The sequence below is a fragment of the Ambystoma mexicanum genome, chromosome 11, assembly GCF_040938575.1.
Source record: "Ambystoma mexicanum isolate Mex_15411 chromosome 11, UKY_AmexF1_1, whole genome shotgun sequence".
NCBI classification, from domain to species: domain Eukaryota; kingdom Metazoa; phylum Chordata; class Amphibia; order Caudata; family Ambystomatidae; genus Ambystoma; species Ambystoma mexicanum.
Genome location: NC_090934.1, coordinates 820,665,729 through 820,689,522, shown reverse-complemented (window position 1 = coordinate 820,689,522; position 23,794 = coordinate 820,665,729). Strand labels below are relative to the sequence as shown.

The window sequence follows — 23,794 nt, the reverse complement described above, 5'->3', positions numbered from 1 at the left end:
TAGGATTAGGTGGCAAAATATAATTTGGAGTTTGTGAATTTACTTGCACACTTGTAGTGGTTGGTCAGTTGAAAATGCCCCCTGTGCAAGTTCCGATAGCAACTAAAAGAGTATCCATGAAGCAATATCGGATTCCCGGAGGGCAAAAAGAAATTTCAGGAACAATCAAAGAATATGTTGAGGTAGGCGTATTACTTTCTGTTACCACAGCATGGAACAATCGCACCTGGCTTATTAAAAAAACCAGATGGTAGCTTCAGAATGACAATTGATTATCGCGAGTTGAATAAATATACTCCTCCACTGGTGCCGGCGGTATCTGATGCCATAACGTTGGTTGAAAATATACAAAAGTTTGAGGTTACTTAGTACTCGGTGTTGGATTTGCTAACGCCTTCTTCACCATACCAATTGCGGTTGAATGTCGAGAACAATTTTCATTTTCGTGGAATGGGAGGCAGTACACTTTTAATAGTTTGTCTATGGGCTATATGCATAGTCCAACGATTTGTCACCGGCTGGTGGCAAAACACTTAGACAAAATTCCATGTAAACCAGATGCACAAATTGTGCATTATATTGATTCAGGGTAAGGATGAACACAGTGGGCGATTACATTTGGATCGAATTAGAGAAGGGTTGTGCAAGGAGGGATGGAAGTAAATGGTGCTAAAACTCAAGGCCTGGCAGAAACAGTTATTTTTCTGGGTATACAATGGACATCATGAGATGGTGCCAAAAGCAAAGCAAAATATTCTTGAATTCTCAACCCCAAAGACCAAAACGCAGGCACAATTTATTTCGGGTTTTGGAGACAGCACATTCCACATTTGGGGCAGATTTTGGCATTCCTTTCCAAGATTACATGTAAGAAATTTGAGTTTGTATGGGGTGAAGAACAAGAAATATTTCTATTAGTGAATAATACCATTCAAAAGGTGCTGGGATTTGTGGCCATTAAGGGATGGTGAGGTGGAATTGAATGTGTCCACACAAGATTCCCATGCAAATTGGAGCTTATGGCAATAACAGGACAGGAAACTAGTGCCTTTAGGTTTCTGGAGTAGAAAATTGGCAGATGCAGGTGATTGATACACCCCTTTTGAAAAACTATGATTGGCTTGCTATTGGGCACTCAGACACTGAACAGATGACTGTTGGTCATGGTATAATCATCCCCAAAGACGCACAGAATTGGTCATGCACAAGAAGCTAGTGTTATCAAATGGAAATGGTACATTCAAGATTGCGCCAAGCCTGGTAAAAATGGAGTGGCTAAACTGCATGAACAAGTGGCAGGTGTTCTGCTATTAGATCTCGATCCGGAAAGTGAGAGAATTACTGAAAAATCTCCAGTCACGTGGGGGATCCCATATGGAGAATTATCTATTGAACAAGTTGAACATGCATGGTTTACTGATGGCACAGCAAAATATGTGGGAATTGAACGATATTGAAAAGCAGTAGCGTACAATCCAAAAATGAAGAAGGTGCTCACAACCTCAGGAAAAGGGAAGAGTAGCCAATTTATTGAATTCTATGCCATATATCAGGCACTAAAACAAGAAACTCCTGGCAGTTGTCATTTATACTGATTCATGGTCTGTTACTAATGGGTTGGTGGTTTGGCTGCCGACTTGGAAAAAGAATGGATGGAAAATTCATGCAAAAGAAGTGTGGGGAACCGAAATAAGGCGAGATATTGCTGAAATGCTAATGCATACTACTGTGACGGTCTATCACGTGGATGCACATTGCGCATCTGACTCATTAGAATGCTGGTTCGATTCTGTTGCAGATGAAAATGCAAAGATTGAAATCATGGACTCGAGGGCTGAGAAAGATGATTTGGAGGGGATTGCCAAGTGGGACCACCAGAAAAGTGGACATCTCGGAGAGAAGGCTACTATCAGGTGGGCACAAGATAGAGGAATTAGCATCCTGTTAAAAATGGTAAAAACTGTAATTTTGCAATGTTCTATATGCCAACATCAGAAACATTGATCAATTCCACACATAATTCATGGCACATTGAAACGAGGGAAATTGCCCGGACAGATTTGGCAAATGGATTATATTGGTCCTATGCCCACGAGTAAGGGATGTCAATATGCCTGCACTATTGTAGAGACATATTCTGGCTACCTAATGGTTTTGCCGTGTAAGAGCTACCCAACTGAACACTATTAAATTGTTGGACCAGGTAGCTGTATACTATGGTTTGCAAATTCAAAGTGATAATGGATCCCATTTTAAAGGTAAACTAGCCATTGATTATTGCCAAGAGAAGGGAGTAGAATGGATTTTTCATGTCCCTTATCACCCGGAAGCATCTGGATTGAACAAATTAATGGTTTATTGAAAGAACAACTGCAGAAGATTGGCGATGGTACTTGGCGAGGTTGACGGGAACACATTTGAAGCTGTTCAAATTTTGAATAACCGTCCCATTGCGAACAGTGAGACCCCATTAATGCGCATGTTAACGCCAGCCTTGTAAATTAAATCGAGCGAGTGAAACTTTATTCTATTGGGAAATAACCCCTGGTGTGTTGGCTACTCCTGAAGCGGCTGGGGTGGATTTGCATTCGATGGAGGAAATTCGACTTCAACATATCCCTACCGACAAATTTTATTTACGTGAGTGATGTACCCCACTGATATCTTCTTTTTCTGAAATTTTCATTTAGATCCTGAGTGTGCGGAGTGCCTGTGTGTGGCACGTTGAAGTCCATTCGGGAGGGTCCGGGTTCATGTCCAAGGATGTAGCAGATTTGTCTATTCTCCAAGTGGAGCGGAGTATCTGGATGAGAACTGATACTCCCCCTATAAGCTTTGCGCCTGAGGATGCGTCTGTTGCAACCTATTTTATCACATTCAGGAAACGGCGTGAACAAAGAAATACAATATTGCCTTTGCCTCCTTCTGGAATTTCGACGTCTTTCACATCACGGATATTCGGCACTGGTCTGACAACCCGGGAATGTTTGGGTCTTTTTGGCCCAGCGAGTTTTGAACATTTCACATTTCTGTTTAACTGATGTCCACAGCTCTGCTGTCCACAGCTCTGCTGATTTGGTCTCTACATGTCTTGTGGCGATCCCAACGCCCACTTCGGTTTTGAAAGATATATTTGGAGTTTTGCACAATGATTCCATAGTGGAGCATTCAGATGTCCAGAATTAATTCTCTATTTATGAGTATTGTAAATTCTATGCTGATACGATTTACAAATGGAAAAACATGACCTGTATCATGAAGCATGATATTGCTCCTGCAGACGTTTGCTATCACATGACTTGTGACAAACTATATTCGAAAATGTCAAAAGCTAAAACTTGACAAAGTTCTTGAAGAGACTGATTCTGAGAAACATATGTACTGGATCTATACATGTGTGAACTGATGTTTCAAATGACATGATATGCAATTTTACTATTGTCACAGCTAGCCACCTGAATCATCTAAAACTTCCACCTGGTTGGTTATTTTCTTGTGGTAACTTCCCTTATTCATACATTCCAGCCAATATTTCGGGGTGGCCCATGCACTTTAACACACCTTGGTTTAATGATATATCCTTTTAAACATGCTATTATACGTACTGTACGTGCCGCTTCGTATACTGCTTTGACTCCAGACTGCAATTCTGAAGTACATTTACTTTCTGAAGCTGAAGTGTTAGCATTAGCCGTTTCTATTATTGGAGTTTGGGGTTTAGCTGCTGGGGGCTATAAGACCATGATTAAACTTGATTGTAGTTAAAGGGCTGAATGAAACCTCTCAAGCTTCGACAGAATTGTTGTTAGACTATAGACATTTTAGAAAAGCTATTTTCCCAGGTGACAAGATCAGGAAGGAGATTGGTGGGAAAACTTATTATCATGGATTCCTGAAGCACTGCGTTCTGCATTAGTTTGGCTTTTTGGCATTGCTATAATAGTAATTTGCTTTTGTTGTTGTGCTTCATGTATTCTTAATGTATGGAGAATTAGTCAAAGGTTTTGGGTGTCCTCTGAACGCCCATCGGGTAATGGGAGTGGAGTGTTCAAGGGGTGGAGTGTAATGCTTGTGCGAAAAGGCGAGCCAGAATAACATGGTGTTGATGCAGCCATTTTTGGACACTCCTCGCCCATTACAGTAATAAAACCTGCGTTTCCGCGGGCCTCACAGAATAAACTAGCAGCAGCGAAAACAAAGCAAGGTCACATAAATATTATGCTCGAGTGGGCTTACTGTGGAGAATAGTTATGTTATTGTCCACTGAAGGACGAATGCAGAAAGGTAGTTGGAGCGTCTTGCAAGTGAATGATAAGGTGCTCTGGGAATGAATGCGAGGAGAGGGGTGCTGGGATTTTCCACTTCCAACTGTTTTTTTCCACCCTCTGTCCCTTCGACTTGTGATCTGCTCTTCGGCCGAGGGCAGACAACGGAGATGGCGGGGAAATGGCCCCATAACGGATAGCGCATTGTATGGCAAAAGTTAGTTGGAATTGGCTCCCGGTGAGGCAGTCTCGCTGAGAGAGAGGACGCTCCGCCTCAGATCCTGTTAGAACCCGTGATCTCTTTGCCTACCTGCTGAGGGACTAAGCAGTGTTGTGGTGGCCAAGATGAGGATTTCTTCTGCTTCCCGTTTAACAGTGATGTTCATGATACCTATATTTTTATATATCTGAGTGTATGTTTGTGTGTATATATATTATCTGTGAACAAAGGGCCTATAACAAGCCATTTGTTTTACAATATTGCATGGTTAATGTGTGGTCTTTAGCTTATATGAGTCCAATAACTAGCTTTTGCTAGGAGGCTGGGGAGGTGCAAGTGTAAGTGCTCTCCCCACAAAGCAAAACAGACGCAAAACACCCATCTAATCTCGGTGGGTTTTCTCCATGCATTACTAACCCTATGGCTACCGACGTCAGTAATATGTATTTCAAATGCCATTGCTGCACCTAGTTGTACCTGTATGATGCTGAATGCTCAATAGCCTACCACCGTGTGTTGACGTGTTAGCAATCTGCTCTGCACTGTGCATATAGGTTTGCCAATTGCACACAAAATCAATACCCTCCACTGTCTGTGTTGTGCTAATAACCTTCACATCAAGTGTTTGTGAGCCTTAATGTTCCCAAGCCAACTGGAGGAAAGTGCCTCCCCCATTGGAATCATTATGCCAACACCCCCATCAAAGTTGGCTGCCGCCATCCCTACATCAGAACCTGGGGCCAGAGCATTTAGCCCCCAGGACCATGATTGGCCCTTACCCGGACCATTAAACAGTCTGATGGCCCCCCCCTCACTCACTCCCTCCCTCCCTCCCTCCAGCACTCCATCACTCACCATGTGTGCCGGTGGAAACCACTGCCCGCAGGGATAACTTGCACCAAGATAAGCCGAGCGTACTGCTGGCACTTATCTGCAGGTCGGAACCAACCTCACTCACCTTTACTGCCCCCGCCACTTCCTTATTCCATGATCAACACCTTTCCTCCCAAAAGTATCCCATTCATACTGCCCTGCACTCAGCCATCTGATGTCCAGATTACAGCTATTAATCCTAACCTCACTGCAGCCCATGAACACCCCACTAGTCACACCTCTGACACCCGCGCCACAAGCACTAGTCCTGGGCTTCCCACACCTATCCGAATCAAGCAACCACCTACGTTGGCACAGCTCAGGCAACCTTACCACAAGCCTACTAAATTGCCCAAAGAAGCGCAATCCCAAGATACCCGTAAAACTCCCCCCTGTCATACAATTACCTAGTCCTCCAACCCGCACCCAATGCTCACACACAAAACCCCTTACAACAGTTCAGACAGGGCCTACTGCTCTGTGAACATGCACAAATCGACTTGCGCGCCTCAGCTCCAGAACTCGAGCAGCCCCTTCTGGACACACCCGCTCGAGGAGCAGCCAGACTAGCTAGACCCTCATCATGCACACGCCAGAATGACCACGACACTTGCTTAACTGGCCCCCTACCACATACTACTAACACCACACATGTGCATACTCCAACCATTATAGCACACTGTGAACCCCCCAGCCCCCACTCCACAGCAGGAACAGGGAACAACAAACAAAGGATCCTGTCCCATCCAAACCTACTAGCCATGACACGGACACCCGGCCACGCATAGTAGCCACAAACAATAGACTTAATCGTGCCCCGATTAATGCTCGCTCCATAGGAGCTCTGCTACTTGATCAACAACTTGACTTCTTAGCCATCACAGAAACTTGGCTACACCCTGCGTCAGCCCATCTCTTGCACTAGCCATCCCTCCTGACTGCAGAATCTTCAGAACAGACCGCCAAGATGCTGTAGGGGATGCAATAGCAGTAATTGCCAAAACCACCATCCAGCTTAAGCAATGCCCTATAGACCCTGTTCCAGGATATGAATTCCTTTTCTTGAAGCTCGCTTCACCCCTAAAACCACATTCAACTTCCTCCTTATCTACAGACAACCAAATAACACGAACAATCCCGACCGCGACATCCCTCTGCTCATCACTCCTCTCTTGAAACCACTCAATTTCATTATCCTATGAGATATCAACCTTGGATTTGACGATAAATCAAACCGCAAAGCCACTGCTCTCACCGCTGCCCTCTACGACATGCACTTTACACAAATGATCAATTCTCCCACTCACATTGAAGGAAGAATCCTTGACTGGATTCTGACATTTAACCTAACTATAAATATAGACTCCATTTCTGAAGTTACCTGGTCTGACCACTTCCTAATACGTTTGGACCTCCTCACCACTAAGGGGCAGGCCCCACCACAGGCCAGCCACAACCCTATCTCCATCAGAAACACCCGAAAGCTCACTGCAGAAAATCTCATCCCTCTACTATCTGACACGCTCAAGACCCACTCACCCACAGATACCAACCCTGACAGTATCTCCACGCTTTATCACACATGCTTGAAATCCACTCTTGACATATTAGCGCACCTCAATTCCAAAATACCACACAAACTGAAGCGAGGGAACTTCTGGTTTAATGAAGAACTCATACTTTTACGCTGCAACAAGAGAGCTTTGGAGCACCTTAACAAAAATAATCCTTCCATCAATACAACTAATGCGCTTAGCTTAGCTAATAAAATTTACAAATCGAAAGTGGCAGCTAAAAGTTAACTCCCTTAATACCCACATCACAAATGCATCTTCAAGTACTAAACAACTATTCTCCATACTTGAGGAATTAGGATCCCCCATAGAACAGCCTCCCTGCCACTCTAAAACTTGAGAAGAAACATCTCCTGTTCCGGAAGCACCTTGAGACCTTCCTCTTTTCTTCTGGCTTCGCTCCCCCTCACCCTGCTGATCGGTTCTCTCTTGGCACCGTGCACCTGGCCACCCTCTGTCCTTCGGGCCCAGGTACCTGGTCATTCTGCCACCCTCATGCGCTGCTTCCGGGCCACCCCTTGCACTGGGGCCTGTATCTGTACCCATACAGCCCCCCTTTTTCTTCCTGCACTTATCAGACCTACCCCGTCTGCTGCCTTAAACCTAGCACTTGCAAATTGCTGGCTGCATTACCACTGTTTGTTGCCTTTATTATTTATCTTTATTGCCTTTATTGTTATGTATCTGTTTCTCCTCTGCTTCGCACTTTCCACTTCTCCCCCCCCTTCCATGCACTTTTCCCCTCCCCCTCTCCCATGCACTTGCGCATTCTCAATGTCACTGGGCCTAGTAAGATCGCCATTTGGTTCTCCCTTGTTACCCTCCTTTGCCTTGTCGCGCTCTGAAACACTTGTGTACGAGTGCGATAAAAATAAAATATCTATCAATCAATCCCTACAATAGCACTGGCCCACACAAAGAAAGCTTGGTGTACTACCAATCAAAATGTACTGGCACACAATCTCCACCCTACAAGAGAAAATAAAGAACAAGAGCAAACTTCTATCTGGCAAAAGTATGCCATCACACTTACCTAGTGCTAACTCGGATACCACAGCGGCCCAATTCAAATTCAGTAAAGTATCCCAAGACCAGGTCTTGGCCACCGTCACCACCCTCAAACCCTCCAACTGCAAAGGGACAGCTTCCCTGCCCAGCTGGTCAAACTCTGTGCACCAGCCCTAGTGCACATTATCATGCATTTTATCAATGCTTAGTTTACTTCCAACTCAGTCCCGTCCTGCATCAAATTGGTTTGGGTAACCCCACTACTCAAGAAACCCTCCTTTGATCCTACCATCCCCACCAACTATCGCCCCATCACTACCGTCCCATTCCTACTGAAAATAATTGACTGAGTAGCCTACACACAAATCCCACACTACCTGGAAAATGACCTGCTAGGAGCTAGACAATAAGGTTTCCGCCCCAAACATAGAACTAAACAGTGCAACTGGATCTAAAAATCCAGATGGATGACATCCGAGATTCTGGTAACATAGGCATCTTATTATTACTCGACCCATCAGCCACATTCGACCTTGTAGATCACGACAAGCTGTGCCTTGCACTGACCGAAAACTTCAATTTTTCCCCAGAAGCCACCCTTTGTATCAAATCATTCCTGTCGGAACGCACCTCCAGAGTCTTTATTGGCGATGAGGCGGCTGACCCCGTCATAGTTCCTCTAGGTGTCCTTCAATGCTCCTGCCTATCACCTACACTTTACAATAAATACACTAAACTACTATTTGCAGCACTTGACGCCATGAATGTCATTTACACGAATTTCGCAGATGACACCCAGATATTGATCACCATCACTTGGGAACACAAACAAGATACTGCCACTATCAACAAGATTTAAGCAATCATCTAAAATTGGATGGCCACCCATAACCTATGCCTTAACAATGAGAAAATCCTCATTGTAGATTTCCCCATCCGCTTAAAATCTCTATATGACAGCTACTTTGATATAAATAGTGATGGTACATCCATCCCAGGTCTTGAAACAAGTAAAAACTCTAGGCGTCCACTTAGATGCCAATCTCTCAATGACCAAGCACATCAACGCCATGTCATCGTCCACCGCCTATACTACAAAACTTGTCAATCAGCCGTAAATTCCTCACACCTCAGAATTGCCTTACACTAGCACGAGCCCTCATCCTCTCAAAACTAGACTACTGTAACATCCTTCTACCCCAGAGACCCACCCCATTGCCATTCCAAGGGTTCCACGACAACAAATCTTGCCAAACTGCAACTACTCCAGAATAAAGCCCTACGTCACAAATGTATCCTTAACTACGCTCCCTCCTATTTGAACAACAGCATAAGCCAAAAGGTTTCAACCCAATCCCTTAGATCATGTACCAGCTTACACCTGAACGTTCCCCACTATAAGAACAAAAGAGCGGGAGGGTCTAGCTTCCCAGTAGCCGCGCCCACGCTTTGGAACACCTTACCACCACACATTAGAAATGAGCAATTGCACCAGCGATTCAAAACAATGATTAAAACTTGGCTCTTTCACAAATGCGGCTAAGGCTGCAATCACCCCCGTCATTGTTTCTTAATATGTTGTAACTGAATATATGTATGTAACCTGTATCCCAAGTCTGTAATAAGTGAAGCCTCTAAGTAACCAACGCTGTAATACCCATGGGTTTGTGTGTGTAACAAATGCAATAAATAAAAAAATAAACCTCACTAAAACCACTGGAAAGTGTGACAACAGGGGTAGAGACCTTCCGGATTAGCCTCTCCAGGTGGTCCAGGATTGCTGGTTGCTTCCACCACAGACGCTGTGTGCATTTCCCAGCCAGGACCGGCCCTGAAGGACTCGGCTATCCACCCCTTCAACCATTCCAAGGGTGTGGTTGAAGAAAACTACAAAAGGATGTGTCCAGGATGCCATCAACCGCAGTGCCATTTTAGCTATCTTTAAGGAAATCCCAGAGCTATATATTTTCTCTTCTAACGAGATCGAATATGTTCGGTTCCTGTATGACGAGTTTTTCTGTATAGCTGAAATGGGCTTGAAAACCAAATTAGGGGCCAAAGCGGTCCTGTCGGTCAGTGCGGGGCTGAGTCAGTTGGGTTTTGAGATCTCTGCAGTAATAATTGACAGAGGTGATCAGTGGGGTTCCCAGATGACTCAAGAGGTCGGGGGGCTAGGTGGTGTGTTCATAGTGTCATTTTGCAGGATCAACCTCTGCAACAGGTTAATTCTTCAAATACTAGTATGCCGAGTATCAGCTCCAGCAAATCTAAATCACTGAGTGACACAAAGATCCAGGTGTGGTCTTTGCGCCCCAAAATCCTCACCCACATTTTTCAGAAGCTGGGGTCTACTGAAGAGAACCTCGAGTGACTAGGGAGTTGCAGCTATTGAGCTGGAACACACGGGTGTCCAATTCATTTACGAACAGGCCAATTAAAAAGTTCATATTTGGTGGGCACAATTTGGTTCTCTTTCAGGAAAGGTGGCTGATTGATTGTTTCCAGTTGGAAGGTTTTTCTATTGTTCACCAACTTGCAGCACATCAGAAGAATGGCCGGCCTGCCGGAGGTGGTCTTATAGCAATTCATAACTTACTAATAACAGGAGTTTAATAGATTTCCTCCACAATAAAGGCTCTATTGGCAGTTAACTTATCCCTAAGAGGCAATATGTCCCCGAAAATGTTAATATATATTGGAACCCCGCTTGTTCGACACACTCGTCTTTTTTGGAGTCCCTTTCAGAATTGTTATTGAGGACTAAAACCTTAGATGCATCAGCTGGTTTGATTTTAGCATGGGAGTTAAATTCTAAATGCATTTCTTCATGCCCCCTGCATGTTTGTGCTCCTCATTCACTGCAACTGCACTTCAGAGGTGCAGGGCACCCTGCCACTGCTGGAGCAGTGCCACTTCCAATCCAGGTGACGCCAGGAACATATTCCCGCTTTTCCCAGGCCGCCGCACCTTCATGGTCGCCTTCTGCCACAAGCAGATTTGAAATCTGCTTCACATTTGATAATTCCCTGCAAGCTGCATTGAGGCAGCGTTATCTCAAGGTTTACACATATGCTGGGGAAAATAGCATATGCATCTCTACCTCCATTAGGCTCCACGAGGCAGTTACAACTCAAAGATGGCCGCCCGTACATTTTTGTCTTGAAAACACAGCCTCAGCAGGCTGGACTTGCCGTGATTGGCCCACAGAATATATTTATCCAATCACCTTTCGCCAGCAGACGAACGCCGGCACACCCACAAAGGCTACCCAACAAGGCAGCCTCCTGTCCCAAGCCTGTCACAAGGCGAACAGGGCCAAACTATGCCGGATTTGACCCCACTAGGAACTACACATCATCCCTCCACCTTCCAGTCTGCTATCTGGTAAGACATCCAGCACCGCGCAAATCTCGTAACCTCTGACTCTAGACATGTTGCTAGCCTGTGTTAAGCACCACCCCCAACCTGTGCCTACTATTTATGAAATACCAAAGTGTGCTCTTCAATCCAAATGTATAACATCCACTCACCCATAGCCTCATCTCGCACTTGAATATGACCACCTTGTGACACCAATACGATTTGTGCCTCTTTACCTGAGCGGGCACAGTTGTGTAATTAGCCTCCACTCAGCCTGCAGCTTTCGCTCCCGTTATATTGTGCTCACCGGCTCCCGGTTGGCAGCCGTATGTCATTTTGCTTTGCTCCTTGGCGCAACTAGCCCGCAGCCCTAGTGGCACGCAGTACCACACCCATTCAATTCTTGTCAGCACACCCCGCCCCGTAATTGCATTACTCCTCTCGACTCCACACAGCCGCACTTGTGCCCGTACTGTACCGTGTTTCCAGCGCGCACCCTTTTGCTTGGACAATTGGCACTACGCAGTCCATGCAACAATATATTGTGGCAAAGACCCACATTTCTACTTGCAGACCCTATGCCACACTGCCACAACTGCATATCTAGTTTACAGTCCAGGTCCCACGTTATAATCTGTTAACTTCCAATCCCGCATGCAGCCCTGCAGCCGGCTAGTGATTACCTACAGAGCCTGTGCTACGCGGATTACCACTGATTACCATTGGTCACCACTGTGCATTCAACTCGCACCCGGCACCTTGTTACGGCACCTCCACTGCATATTTGCCTGATTGATCCTTGCCTTGTTGATCACTTGAGAACACACTGAATTTTTTTCGACCTTTATCTTTGCATTGCGCCCATATTAGACTGTACATATTTTGCACCTAGCCAGAAGTCCCACGCCATGCTGATTCGCGATTACCAACATTACTAAATTTGGCTTGTAATTACCTGCATTACTGATTTTTGGTCTGTGATTACCTGCATTACTGATTTCTGGTCCGTGATTACCTGCATTACTGAACTCTGGTCCGTGATTACCTGCATTACTGAACTCTGGTCCGTGATTACCTGCATTACTGAACTCTGGTCCGTGATTACCTGCATTACTGAACTCTGGTCCGTGATTACCTGCATTACTGAACTCTGGTCCGTGATTACCTGCATTACTGAATTCTGGTCTGTGATTACCTGCACTACTGAATTCTGATTTGTGATTACCTGCATTACTGAATTCTGGTCTGTGATTACCTGCAGTACTGATTTCTGGTCTGTGATTACCTGTATTACTGAATTCCTGCAGTCATTTACCCGGTTATGTGCCCATTTCGCATATATTACCAGTAGCCCATTGTGCCCACTCTATGCAAAATTGATATTAGCCCGCATATGCACCTAGGGAAAGTGGAATATAAGCCCTCCAGGCAAGTTAATCTCAGCAAAGCCATGCAAAGACTATGTTAGCCTACCTTCGTAAAATTGATCCTAGGCCCTCTATGCAAGCTGACCCCAGCCAATTGATGCAAATTGATCAGAACCTATTCATGCAAGTTATTTCAGCCCACTCACGAAAGTTGTTCCTAGTCCACATCTTATTCAGCACATTGCATCAGTGCCAAGGCTAACCACCTGTGAACACCCTGCACTCAGCCACAGACCTATGGCACTCACTCTCGGCTACTGGCGTTAACTGACGCACTATGTACGCTAGCACCTCTCTGCTACCTGCCCTCTTGCTCCTCTTACACCAAACCTCAGTAATTATGGACCAAATTAAATACGGACTCTGCCCTACCATGTCTAGAAACACTAGGCTTCATGCCAGATTCTCCCCCTTCATGAACCCAAACTGCCTAATACGCAACTAAATCGCCGTACCAACCCAACAACTACCTCTAGGAATTTGCAGCAAGTACCTCTACAAACCTCGGCTACTGTTAAATTGAATGAACCCACCCTAACAACTTTGGACACCAAACGCCCACCAAAAACTACAACCATAATAGGAGCCCTAGTCAACGCTAGATCGATCGTGGCCCACGCCACTGAAATAGCTCATATCCTAACCTCAGACAATCTTGACCTCCTAGCGGGCACGGAAACCTGGTTACACGATGCAGCTGGCCCAGTATTGTCATTGGCTATCCCAAATGAGTACAAACTCCTAAGAATAGACAGACCTAATGCCAGAGGAGGTGGCTTAGCCAATCATTGCTAAATCCAACATGGAACTAAGACTCTCAACGCTACCACCACTAAAATCTAGCGAACTACTAGCTGCTAAACTGCCCATATCCCCATGCCGCACCCTGACTATCTACCTCATTTACAGGCCGCCAGGGCCCTTAGGCTCGTTTCAAGAGGACATCTCCAGTCTGATAGCTAGCAATACTAAAGAATCATCTCAGATAATGATCCTTGGCGACTTCAACCTAGGACTCAATGACCCAGATGACAAACAATCACAAGCTATAGCCACCATGCTCAATGAACATGGGCTCTCCCAAAAAAGTCCTCACCCCTACCCATGACAAAGGCAGGACCCTAGACTGGGGGTAGCTACCTCAAATTGCCCAACCAGAATTACGGAAATTACACCCCAAACTTGGACCGACCACTTCTTAATTAAATTTAGCCTAACACTTAATAAAGAAGTAAACAAAGAAAAAAGAATGGCACCCTCGCTCCGTACCAGATCAAGAGAAAAACATCACAACTAATAACATCCTTCCTTGTCTCCTTCCAGTGATTAATGCCTTGCCAAGCAACTCTAACCCTGACACGCTGATTGACCACTATAATGAAGCTATGACCAAAATCTTAGACTCGAACCCCCCCCACTTAAGAACTGTAAGAGTAAACAAGCAGCTCACCTGAACACCTGGTTCACCCCCCACCTACAAGAACTCAGAATGGAAAAAAGGAAGCTAGAAACTATATGGCACCATACCCCCATGCACGAAAATAAATTAAAACTCAAACTCCTTGCCACTAAATACAAAAATGAAATCATCCAAACTAAAAAGAGCTCTACAACGAAAGGATTTCCAAAGCATCCTCCAACACCAAGGAACTATTCACGATCCTACGCGAATTAGAATCCCCTGTACCTCCACTGGATAATCTACCTAAAGATAAACAATGGTGTACCAACATTCAAAATGCCTCAGCAAATAAAATAAAAACCCTGCAAACCAAAATTGTGTTAAAAAGAGCCTCACTCCCACTCACGGAAACCCCTACTGTATCCCCACCCAGCAATAAACCTGATGTAGCACCATTCAAATTCTCCAAAATTTCTATTCAGGAAACAGAAAGAATTATTGCCTCACTAAAGCCCTCAAACTGCAAAGGCGACAGCTACCCTGCCCAGATAATCAAGGATGCAGCCAGAGATCCAGCTCCCTTTATCACCAAACTCTTTAACGCTTCCTTTATGTCAAGTACTGTCCCAAGTAGCTTAAAAGAATCCTCCGTCCTACCCCTTCTTAAAAAACAAACCTTAGACCCATCCATTCCAACAAATTACAGACCAATTACCACTGTCCCTTTTCTCCTGAAGATAATTGACAGAGTGGCATACTTACAAATTCAAAAATATCTTGAAACAAACCAACTAGTAGGCCCCCGCCAATCGGGTTTCAGACCCCAACATGGCACGGAGACCGCCCTAATAGATCTCAAAGCCCAAATTGATGAACTTAACGATAAAGGAAACACAGCTATGCTACTCCTCCTTGATCTGTCGACGGCCTTTGACTTGGTGGACCATGCAGTTTTATGCAAACACCTAGCATTGGCTGGCCTTTTTTTCAAGTGAAGCTATAGCCTGGGTCCAATCATTTCTTGATAACAGAAGCATGAGAGTCTTCTCCACAGCAGCCTCTGCAGACCTAGTCATAACATGTGGAGTCCCCCAAGGCTCATGCGTCTCGCCCACCATGTACAATATCTTCACTAAGCCTCTATTTGATAAATTGGACAGGCTGGGCATCACCTACACAAATTATGCAGATGATACCCTTAAACCTTATCCCTCTTACGGGCAATTTCACATCAGATACAGCCATAGTGAAAAACTTAACTACAATGTCTTCAACATAGACGGCAATATAATTACAGTGGCCAAAGAAGTGAAGACTTTAGGCTTCTACCTGAACTCCACACACTCACTAAAAAAAAACAAGTAAATTCCTTAGCCTCATCCACTGCCTACACTGGCAAACACATTAAAGCATGTAGGCCCTTCCTCTCTCCAGCTAGCTGTATCATTCTAGCCAGTGGCCCCACCCTCTCGAAATTGGACTACTGCAATGCTCTTTATGCAGGAGCTAATAAATATATCACAAACAAACTTCAAACACTGCAAAACAACGCGCTCAGAACGGCCCTGAACCTCCCAACCAGAGAGCATATTTCCTACGCCAGAAGAAATCAAATCGTAATCGGCTAAAAATCACAGATCGGATTCTCCTTAAAATGGACACTTTAACCTTTAAACGCCTAAATAACGCAGCACCACCTTACCTAAAGGAAAGAATAACCAGAAAACCCTCCACACGCCCAACCAGAACAGCCAACTCCTACTGTCTCCAAATTCCCAGTTTCCGCCTATAAAAAACAGGTGGAAATAGTTTGCCAGTAAAAGCAGCTCAGCAATGGAATGCGTTACCAGTCGAGTTAAGAAAAGACCAATCATATAACAGCTTTAGGCGCAACACTCGCAATTGGCTACGGCACAATGACCAATAAACCATAGCCACATATGCTCGCGCTTTCCTCTTCTTTTCAGATAGCAATTATGCACTAACGTTTATTACCCATGTACATTTACCTATCTAACTATGTAAATTATAATTATTACTGTAACTACCCAGGCACATGTGTATACCTTTAACTATGTAAACTGTAACTTTACATGCACCTGTATATACTTATCTATGGAAATGAAACCAAGCTATAAGTAATCTTGTCATGTTGTGCGCCTAGCTACCCAAGGGTCTAGGGCGCCCTATAAATAATAAACAAACAAACAAAAAAGGCCATCAGTAAACAGGAAGAAATGGTTATCGTTTATGTCTGAATGGAACCTGTTGTTGGTTAATGGGAATGTGCAGGGGGACGTTCCTCCCGCTCAAACTTGGAGGAGAGGACCAGTGGGCTCAACAATAGATTACCTGCTTCTCTCCCCAGACTTGTTCACCAGGTGTAATAGTTTTCAGGTCCTTGAAGAGGTTAGCATTGATCATAAGTCACTGGTGAGGAGTTTTTCCTGGGAATTGCCTAGAGTAGGAAAGGGGATTTACTCCGACCTGTTGGTGAACAACGGAAAGAATAGGATTGTAAAATTTAGGACGGGCGGTGATCGTTTGAATGGAAGTTTGCAAAGATCAGTGAATAGTATGACCGATTCAGAATTCACAAAAGCCTGTGATCTGATCCATTTTATTGAATTTATTGTGGGATTTGATTCACCCCAATGTCCAGTTCCTCACAGGCGGTCAAACCACAATGATTTCTTTGACAAGGAAACCTGGCAGAGGAAAAGAGAACTCAGAAAAGCTGTCAGGTGTTTAAAACAGGAGTTAACTAATTTAGCAGATTATGAACGAAAAGTGGGGATCCTGCGTAATAATTATAGAAACTGGTCTTGATCGCACAGATATCTCCGACATCAAAGAGATGGTGAATTGATGTTGGGAGCCTTGAGTGACAACAATTTGCTGAATTTTTGGGCACTCATCAGCTGTCAAAGCTACCCAAACCTGTTTGTAAATTAATGTTGTGCCGGAATCTACCGGGCGCAATCACTTTAGTGCCTTGTACAGAAAATCCAACAATGGGCACAGTAATTTGTCCCCAAATACAATTTCGAAGCTAAATATCTTGCTATAAAATATACTAAATCTAATTCGGGGGTCTTCCTCTTCAAGGGTGGCGGGTCCCAACGGTCTGACCAATCAAAAATTGAAGGGAGACATCGACCTGTGGGTAGACATTTTTTTAACACCATTTAGGGAGGTGTTGTGGACTAGGTGTAGCCCGGCTTCCTGGAAGTTGGCCATAAATATTCCAATCTTCAAGAAGGGCAATCGGGCAGATCCCGTGAATTATCGCCCGATGGCCTTCTTGGATGTTGATAGTAAATGGTTTGTGGGAGCGGATTTAAGGGACCTAGAATCTTGGCCCTTGGACAATAATATTCTATCTAAACATCAATAGGATTCAGGAGCAGCCTTTCAACCTCCCTGAATGGATTGATAATGAGTTTAGCCTGTGAAAGATCTTGCTCAAAAGGGGGGCCCAGCATTACATGGCACATGGATAGAGTTATCCAAGGCCTTCCATCTGAACAACAGAGGGCAGCTTTGGGCTAAGCTAGCTGCCTGGGGTTTCCCGCCATCTTTTCTAGCAATAATATTTCACCTGTATGAGGATACTAGCATGCAGGTAGGATTGAATGCAGAGGGCCATCTGTCCGCTGCGATTCCGGTGAGGAAAGGGGGTGAGACCAGGTTGTAGAACAGCCCCCCTCAGCTTTAATTTATATCTGGCGGATTTGGGGGAGACAATGGCTCTGCATGGTCTGGGAAGTCCAAGGATTAGCTCTCGGCCAATGACGTGGCTCGCATACGCCGGTATTGTCCTCTTGGATTACACCGCTGTTGGGCTTCAACGCCTCCTGAGAGCCCTGGGAGACTATGCAAAAATAAATGAGCTGCAAATTAACCGATTAAAGTCGAAGATCTGAATTAGAAAGTGCATCAGCTGTCCTGCCAGATGAATAAATTGTTGGCAATTTACTGCAAATGTTAACTAGCCCCATTGTTAAAATTCTACATCGCAAAAGGTACTGCGCACTATGCTTTATGGAATGGATATAAGGCCCTTGGTCGGGAAAATTAACTGGACCAAGATAGAGGGTTCTATTTGGAAGAGGGTTCTGAGGCTTCCTCAAGAGTTTACAAAATGGTGGGTCTGAGATATGAGCTGGGCATCCACTACATGCAGATGCATGTGGAGTGGCGGCTCACTAATAGTGGTTCCTCAGGTAAATTCTTTATACAAGGACATAGGCTCCATGCTATATAGGGAGATTAGCCCATTCTTGTCGAACCTAAAGAACTTTGTGCTTAAAGTCCCGACTGATTGGGAGCACACTGAGGGGGTCTTCACTGCAAACCCAATGGAAGTTAATGCGGAGCTCGGCAGTATGGACTGGGTCTGCACTATTGAAGGTATGCAGGGTAAATGTTGGCAAAATCTCACTCCCCTTACGATAAAACAAGAGGCTTTCTCCCTAGGCACCCGTGGTAGTTCCCAAATTCAAAATATAGGCAGGAATTTTTAAGATTTCGCCTAAATTGTATATCCACACAGGGGAGATCCAGTCCTGCCGGTACAAGAACGCACAAGGGGCCCATATTCGCTCTCTCTGTGAGGAGGTTGGAAAGCAGTCGTTAAGGCACATAATGATCAGTTGTAGAGGCACATGGGAGATGCGACTCATGCACCTGGGGCAATTTGTGGAAAGAATGACATCCTATCTTCCGAAATGTTTTGGGATAGGTTAATAGCAGGCCAAGAAACTCGTCTCACTATGCAGGTTTTAAAAGTCTTACAAGTACTTTGTTTTATAAAAGCATAACAGTCACATCTTTTTTTCCGGTCCGTTTAAATGTAAATACAAACAAGATGTATAATTTTAATTCTTATGATGCGAAAGGATGGTTGTGTTGCCTGATTTTATTGTTGTGGATAGTATTATAATTGTTCCGTTTCATACTGAGATTTTGTTTCCTTATTTTTTTCATTGTACTCATCGGCTAGAACACAATAACAAAAAAAATACATTGGTATAATATCCTGCAAAGAACTTCTCTTAAAGGTGTATGGCATACACTCACACACTTCATTCTATTATACTTATTCGGTTCTGCCTCTAAGAAACGTCCACTTCTTCAAATTCCCTCACATGCTTCTTTGAAGTTAATTCGGTTTTGGCAGGGTTACCAATATGCCTGTGCCCCCTCTTCCCTCGGGTGGACTCCCTGGCTCTTTCTGGCGTATGATGGTTCTCCGGTGTCAAGCCTGTGGCGGTCTTTAGGCGTTCCGCTCCCTTTCTCTGCCTCTTGTGGCTTCCAGTCAGCTTTTCTGCGTCATCCTGGGCTTCAGTGGTGTGGAGACGGCTTTCCAGAAACTGCAAATGCACCGAAGTCTTCCATTTGCTTCTATAGTTCTCTCAGCGTACTCCTGCTTGTAGTCCGCTCCCTTCTTGGAGACCAGGGTGGCTCCAAGGACACTGCTCCAGCCCCACGGAACCTCAGTCAACACAGAGAAGCAGCATTCAACAGCCAGTGTCTGCCTGTCAGCTGTTCGGCCAGTTTAAATCACCCAGCATCACATGTATTCTTGCAACAACTAGAGCACAACGTGTGCTCCGGACTCCCAGTGATCTTCATTACTCAACTCAGCTCCTTAGTCACAGTACTTTTGTTTTCTGATAACTTGTATGCAAAGTCTGGAAAACTGTTTTCAGGAGTATTGAAAGCAAAGTCAGATTTTAAAGACTTGTATAGAGATCCTGTAAAAGTGTTTCCAGTACATTTCCAAGGTGGGTGAGGGAAGGTATGACAATATGCCATTAAGACATGGGGCATGGCAGATGTATCCTCAAAAGAAAGAGGGATACCAGGTCTCGTCTGATGATGTCATGACACTCTCCGAAGGGCTGCCTCCCTCATATAGCCGCCCCCAGGGTCAGGTTCAGATAGCGGCTGCTGTCCTCTGGCCACATGGGGAGAGGTCAATGCAGAAAAGGAGCGATGACACCATCGGATTTATCACAGCAGCTGCTGCCAGTTTGAATGGTGCAGATCGTTACTATTGGTGGGTTCAGGGGCGACTCCAGAACGAATTTAGGATAAAAGGAGGACTTCCTTCAGCCATTCTTCTCATCATTAGAGCCACGGCCCTTTTAAAGAGGACCATCCCACTGAAGGCTGTGGATCGTGGTTGCAGCCAACCAGCATTGCCTTCAGCAACCATCCTTTGGTCTGATCTCCTGAAGACCTTGTTCAATGCTTTAACTCCTGTACTCATGGGAACTACCAGTCCGGACTCCTACAGCCTAACCTGCGGACTGACCAGATCCTGCCTGGGCTACAACATTGCATCTGTCATCATCCTGAGTTTGGACTTGGGACGCCACAGACTCTCGGCTTGTGAGATAAGAGGCATCCCTGCAGTTTCATCTCTCCAGCATTAAGAGGGGCCTTGCTAGCCTAGCTTATTTGTCTCCGCAATGAGGGTAGTCTTCCGCCGCCTGACCACAGTCTTCATCACAGTCACCCACATGTACAGTGTCCTGGGTGTCTCCTGAGGTCCATCATAATGGTATCCTCTTCATTATGCCAGGGTCGTCCGGCTGTCCAATCTCAGGAACTGACATGCCAAAGCATGGAACCGCTTAGTAGCTGGACTTAAGTCCTGATGCTGAAAGTGAGCACGGCTCCAGTGACCCTCAGGGCCATCCCATTGACCAAGACACGAAGTGGGCCAAGCGGATCTGGAGGCCTCCGAAGTGGTTTCAGACAACATCAGAGTACATGGGATGAGGTTACATCCCCTTTTTTACCCCCTCATTAAAGAGGATTAACGAGTGCCAACTACGAATGCTACCTGTCTCTTGCATAGTCGTAATTGGTGGAGTTCTGCCCAAGGATAACCCGCACGGGTTCTCCCTAAGGTAGTGCGTTTGCGAGAGGACCTCCTAGGAACTTTGCTTGCTTTGTTCTTCACTACTTGAGACACAAACCTACATGTTGGCTTTGTTACACTTGGTCATCCGACTGAAGAGAACCCTAGCACTCTGCAAATGGTTTTTAGGGCCCAGGGTCTCATCGTCATTAGCAAGGAAAGGACTTTTTAAGTCTATGGCCTTATTTTTAAGGCAGTGTAATTATGTTTTTCTGCTCCTTTAATTACCCGATTTTCTTCTGGTTGTATTACTTGCCTTTGTTTTCTTCTTGTACTTTACTACATTAGTGTTCCATCAACTGATTTAACTGTCTGAAAAGTCAAGTTTGGTGCACTTCAGCAAGAGCACCGTGAGATGGATGTACATATGTTAAGTGTGTTTGGTAGTTTTGCTTTTTCATTGAGAAGTGTTTGTTGAAGACCTAATAAATGTTACTGTAGTTATATACATTCTGCTAAACACAAATTACTACAAGGGCTATGTTTTTGTTTAACTGAACCCTTCACCACCTCCACATTTTCCTAAAGTCTAAAACGTACTGCTCAGTCACACTAACTTGGTAAAGTTTGGTTAGACATTAGTGTCTTTTTCTCTTCACTAGAATAGGGAGGCCACTTAGAAGATGCCCACAGGGTTGATTAGAACATCCATCTTAAAGTACAACAATCTATTTCACCGCAAACTATTTCTAGCCTTAAAGGATGTATTTCAGTGAAACGTAGTAAAAGGGAGATAGGATGGTTTTAACAAATACTGTTAATTTTTTTAAAAAAGTGGAACTTTACATACGTGGCTGGAATTTGAGTTCCCCAGCTGGACCCGATGGAGGCATACTTTGCTGTAATTTCTTCTGCTCCATGTGCTGTAAAGATAAATACAGGTAAAGTCAATGCTTGACTGCCTTACCTCATTAAATCTCAGTTGCCAAGTATGGAATCTGTCAAAGAGGACAAGGCATTTCCAAATCGAGGCACACGTTTGATATATCGTCCACCTACTGTGTGATGGTGGTAATGCAAGAACCTACATTTCTAGCACCCGAATGTTGATCTGCTATTATGTTTGACTTTGTGCTTTGATACCTTTGCAGTCCCCAGTGCATTCTAAAATTGGCATCAACATAATTTCATTAAGAACTGATATACCTCATGCGATATTCTAGATGTACCACTCATGCAGATAAAGCAAATGTACAGATGTTTGCACCAACAAATACAATATGTATTAAATATAGATATATGGCAATCAAAACATACCCATTAATTGTGTTTCTGAAGCTCGTATATGTAACTGTTCTCCAGCATGGGTCTGGCATGGATTCACATGCTCATGAATATTCCTTGTCGTGAGGCTGGGAATCCTCAGTAAAAAAGAAAGCAGTCTTGCTTTAAAAGCTTGAAAACTGCCTTTCTCCCATTAACCAATCACTGGAATCTGGGTCATGCTGCACCCAGCCAATGACGACAGTCTTCCTAAACCCCACACCCGGGGGCCATCTTCAGATTTGAAAGCATGTGAAGTGACAGCATGAACCCAGAAGAGCCACAGCAGGGAAAGAGGGAGGGTTTGAACGCAAATATATGCCAACCCATGCTGGAGAACAACAGTTACAGGTAAGTAACTTGTTCCTTCTCCAGCATGGAGTCTGGCATGGATTCACATGCTCATGAATACGATTAGACCGCAGTACAAATACACAACCAGGGGACGTGGCAAGGCTCAACAGAAGTACAACCACTTACTCCTGGAACAAACTCACCCCAAACAAACCGGTTGCGTAGTATTGCCAGGACAACTCTGGACTCCACCCTGGAATCCATGTTGACGCAGTAGAATTTCGTGAAGGTGTACGTAGACACCCACGTAGCAGCCCTGCAAATAACTAACCGGGGAAGACCAGAGAGAATCACTGTAGTTGCTGCAATGGCTCTGGTGGAATGAGCTCTCGGCCAGCTTGGAAGAGGTCTGTTGGTCCGACGATGACAGTGCATGATGCTGCTGTAGAGCCACCTGGATATGCAGGGCTATCCTGTGATTCACAGGTCCAAAAATTACAAAGCATTGTGATGTCTTCTGAAAATCCCTCATGCGGGCCACATAGAACTTCAAGGCACGAGAACATTTACGAAAAATTTCATTAATGTGTAATTTTCCCTCCATTTGTGGACCCCCAAACGTTTTGCATTTGTTTAGCTTTCCTATCCTGACTTTTACCAGTGGAGTCCAGCCTTCAGCTGTGCTCCCCTGTGCTTTTACTCACTTGTTATGGGGAAACTGACATCCTTCAGACTGTCAGTACTGGGAAACTATGTTTCCCTTAGTCTTCGACTATGATGCCATTTCTTGGTAACTTGTTAGCAGTGCACCATGTACCTTCCAGTACCGTGCGCTGAGGTCCCTTTTTGTTTGATGGCCCTACACAACCTTGAAGGATTTTATGGCGATTGTATGAGTGTGCCTGGGACGAACTAGTGGTAGCAGTTACTATTTATGTTTTACTTTTTTTTTACTGACTCCTACAGTGTTTACCACGTTTGTTTCAAGACTCTGGCCAGGTCGGAAAATGGCAGAGCCACAGAGACTTTTGTTCTGTCCCATGGCCATTTTGTCACTTGCCTTCACTGAGGTCGAGTAAACTGGTTTTCCTTATTTGGACATGCAGCCTGCAGCGAAAACCAATCTCTTTTGCGGGCTTCTGCCCGTCACATGTGCACCCAGGAAGAGGGTTCC

The 23,794-nt window shown here is 44.8% G+C and overlaps 1 protein-coding gene across 3 annotated transcripts in view; it reads right to left on the bottom strand.

The window, feature by feature from the left end:
* Positions 1 to 23,794, bottom strand: part of NUCB2 (nucleobindin 2) — a 680,179-nt gene that overhangs the window by 19,842 nt on the left and 636,543 nt on the right. For all 3 annotated transcript variants that reach the window (XM_069623774.1, XM_069623775.1, XM_069623773.1), the window contains exon 12: positions 21,854 to 21,926. In XM_069623774.1, the coding sequence (XP_069479875.1) occupies positions 21,854 to 21,926 (73 nt within the window). The remainder of the gene's footprint in view (positions 1 to 21,853; positions 21,927 to 23,794) is intronic.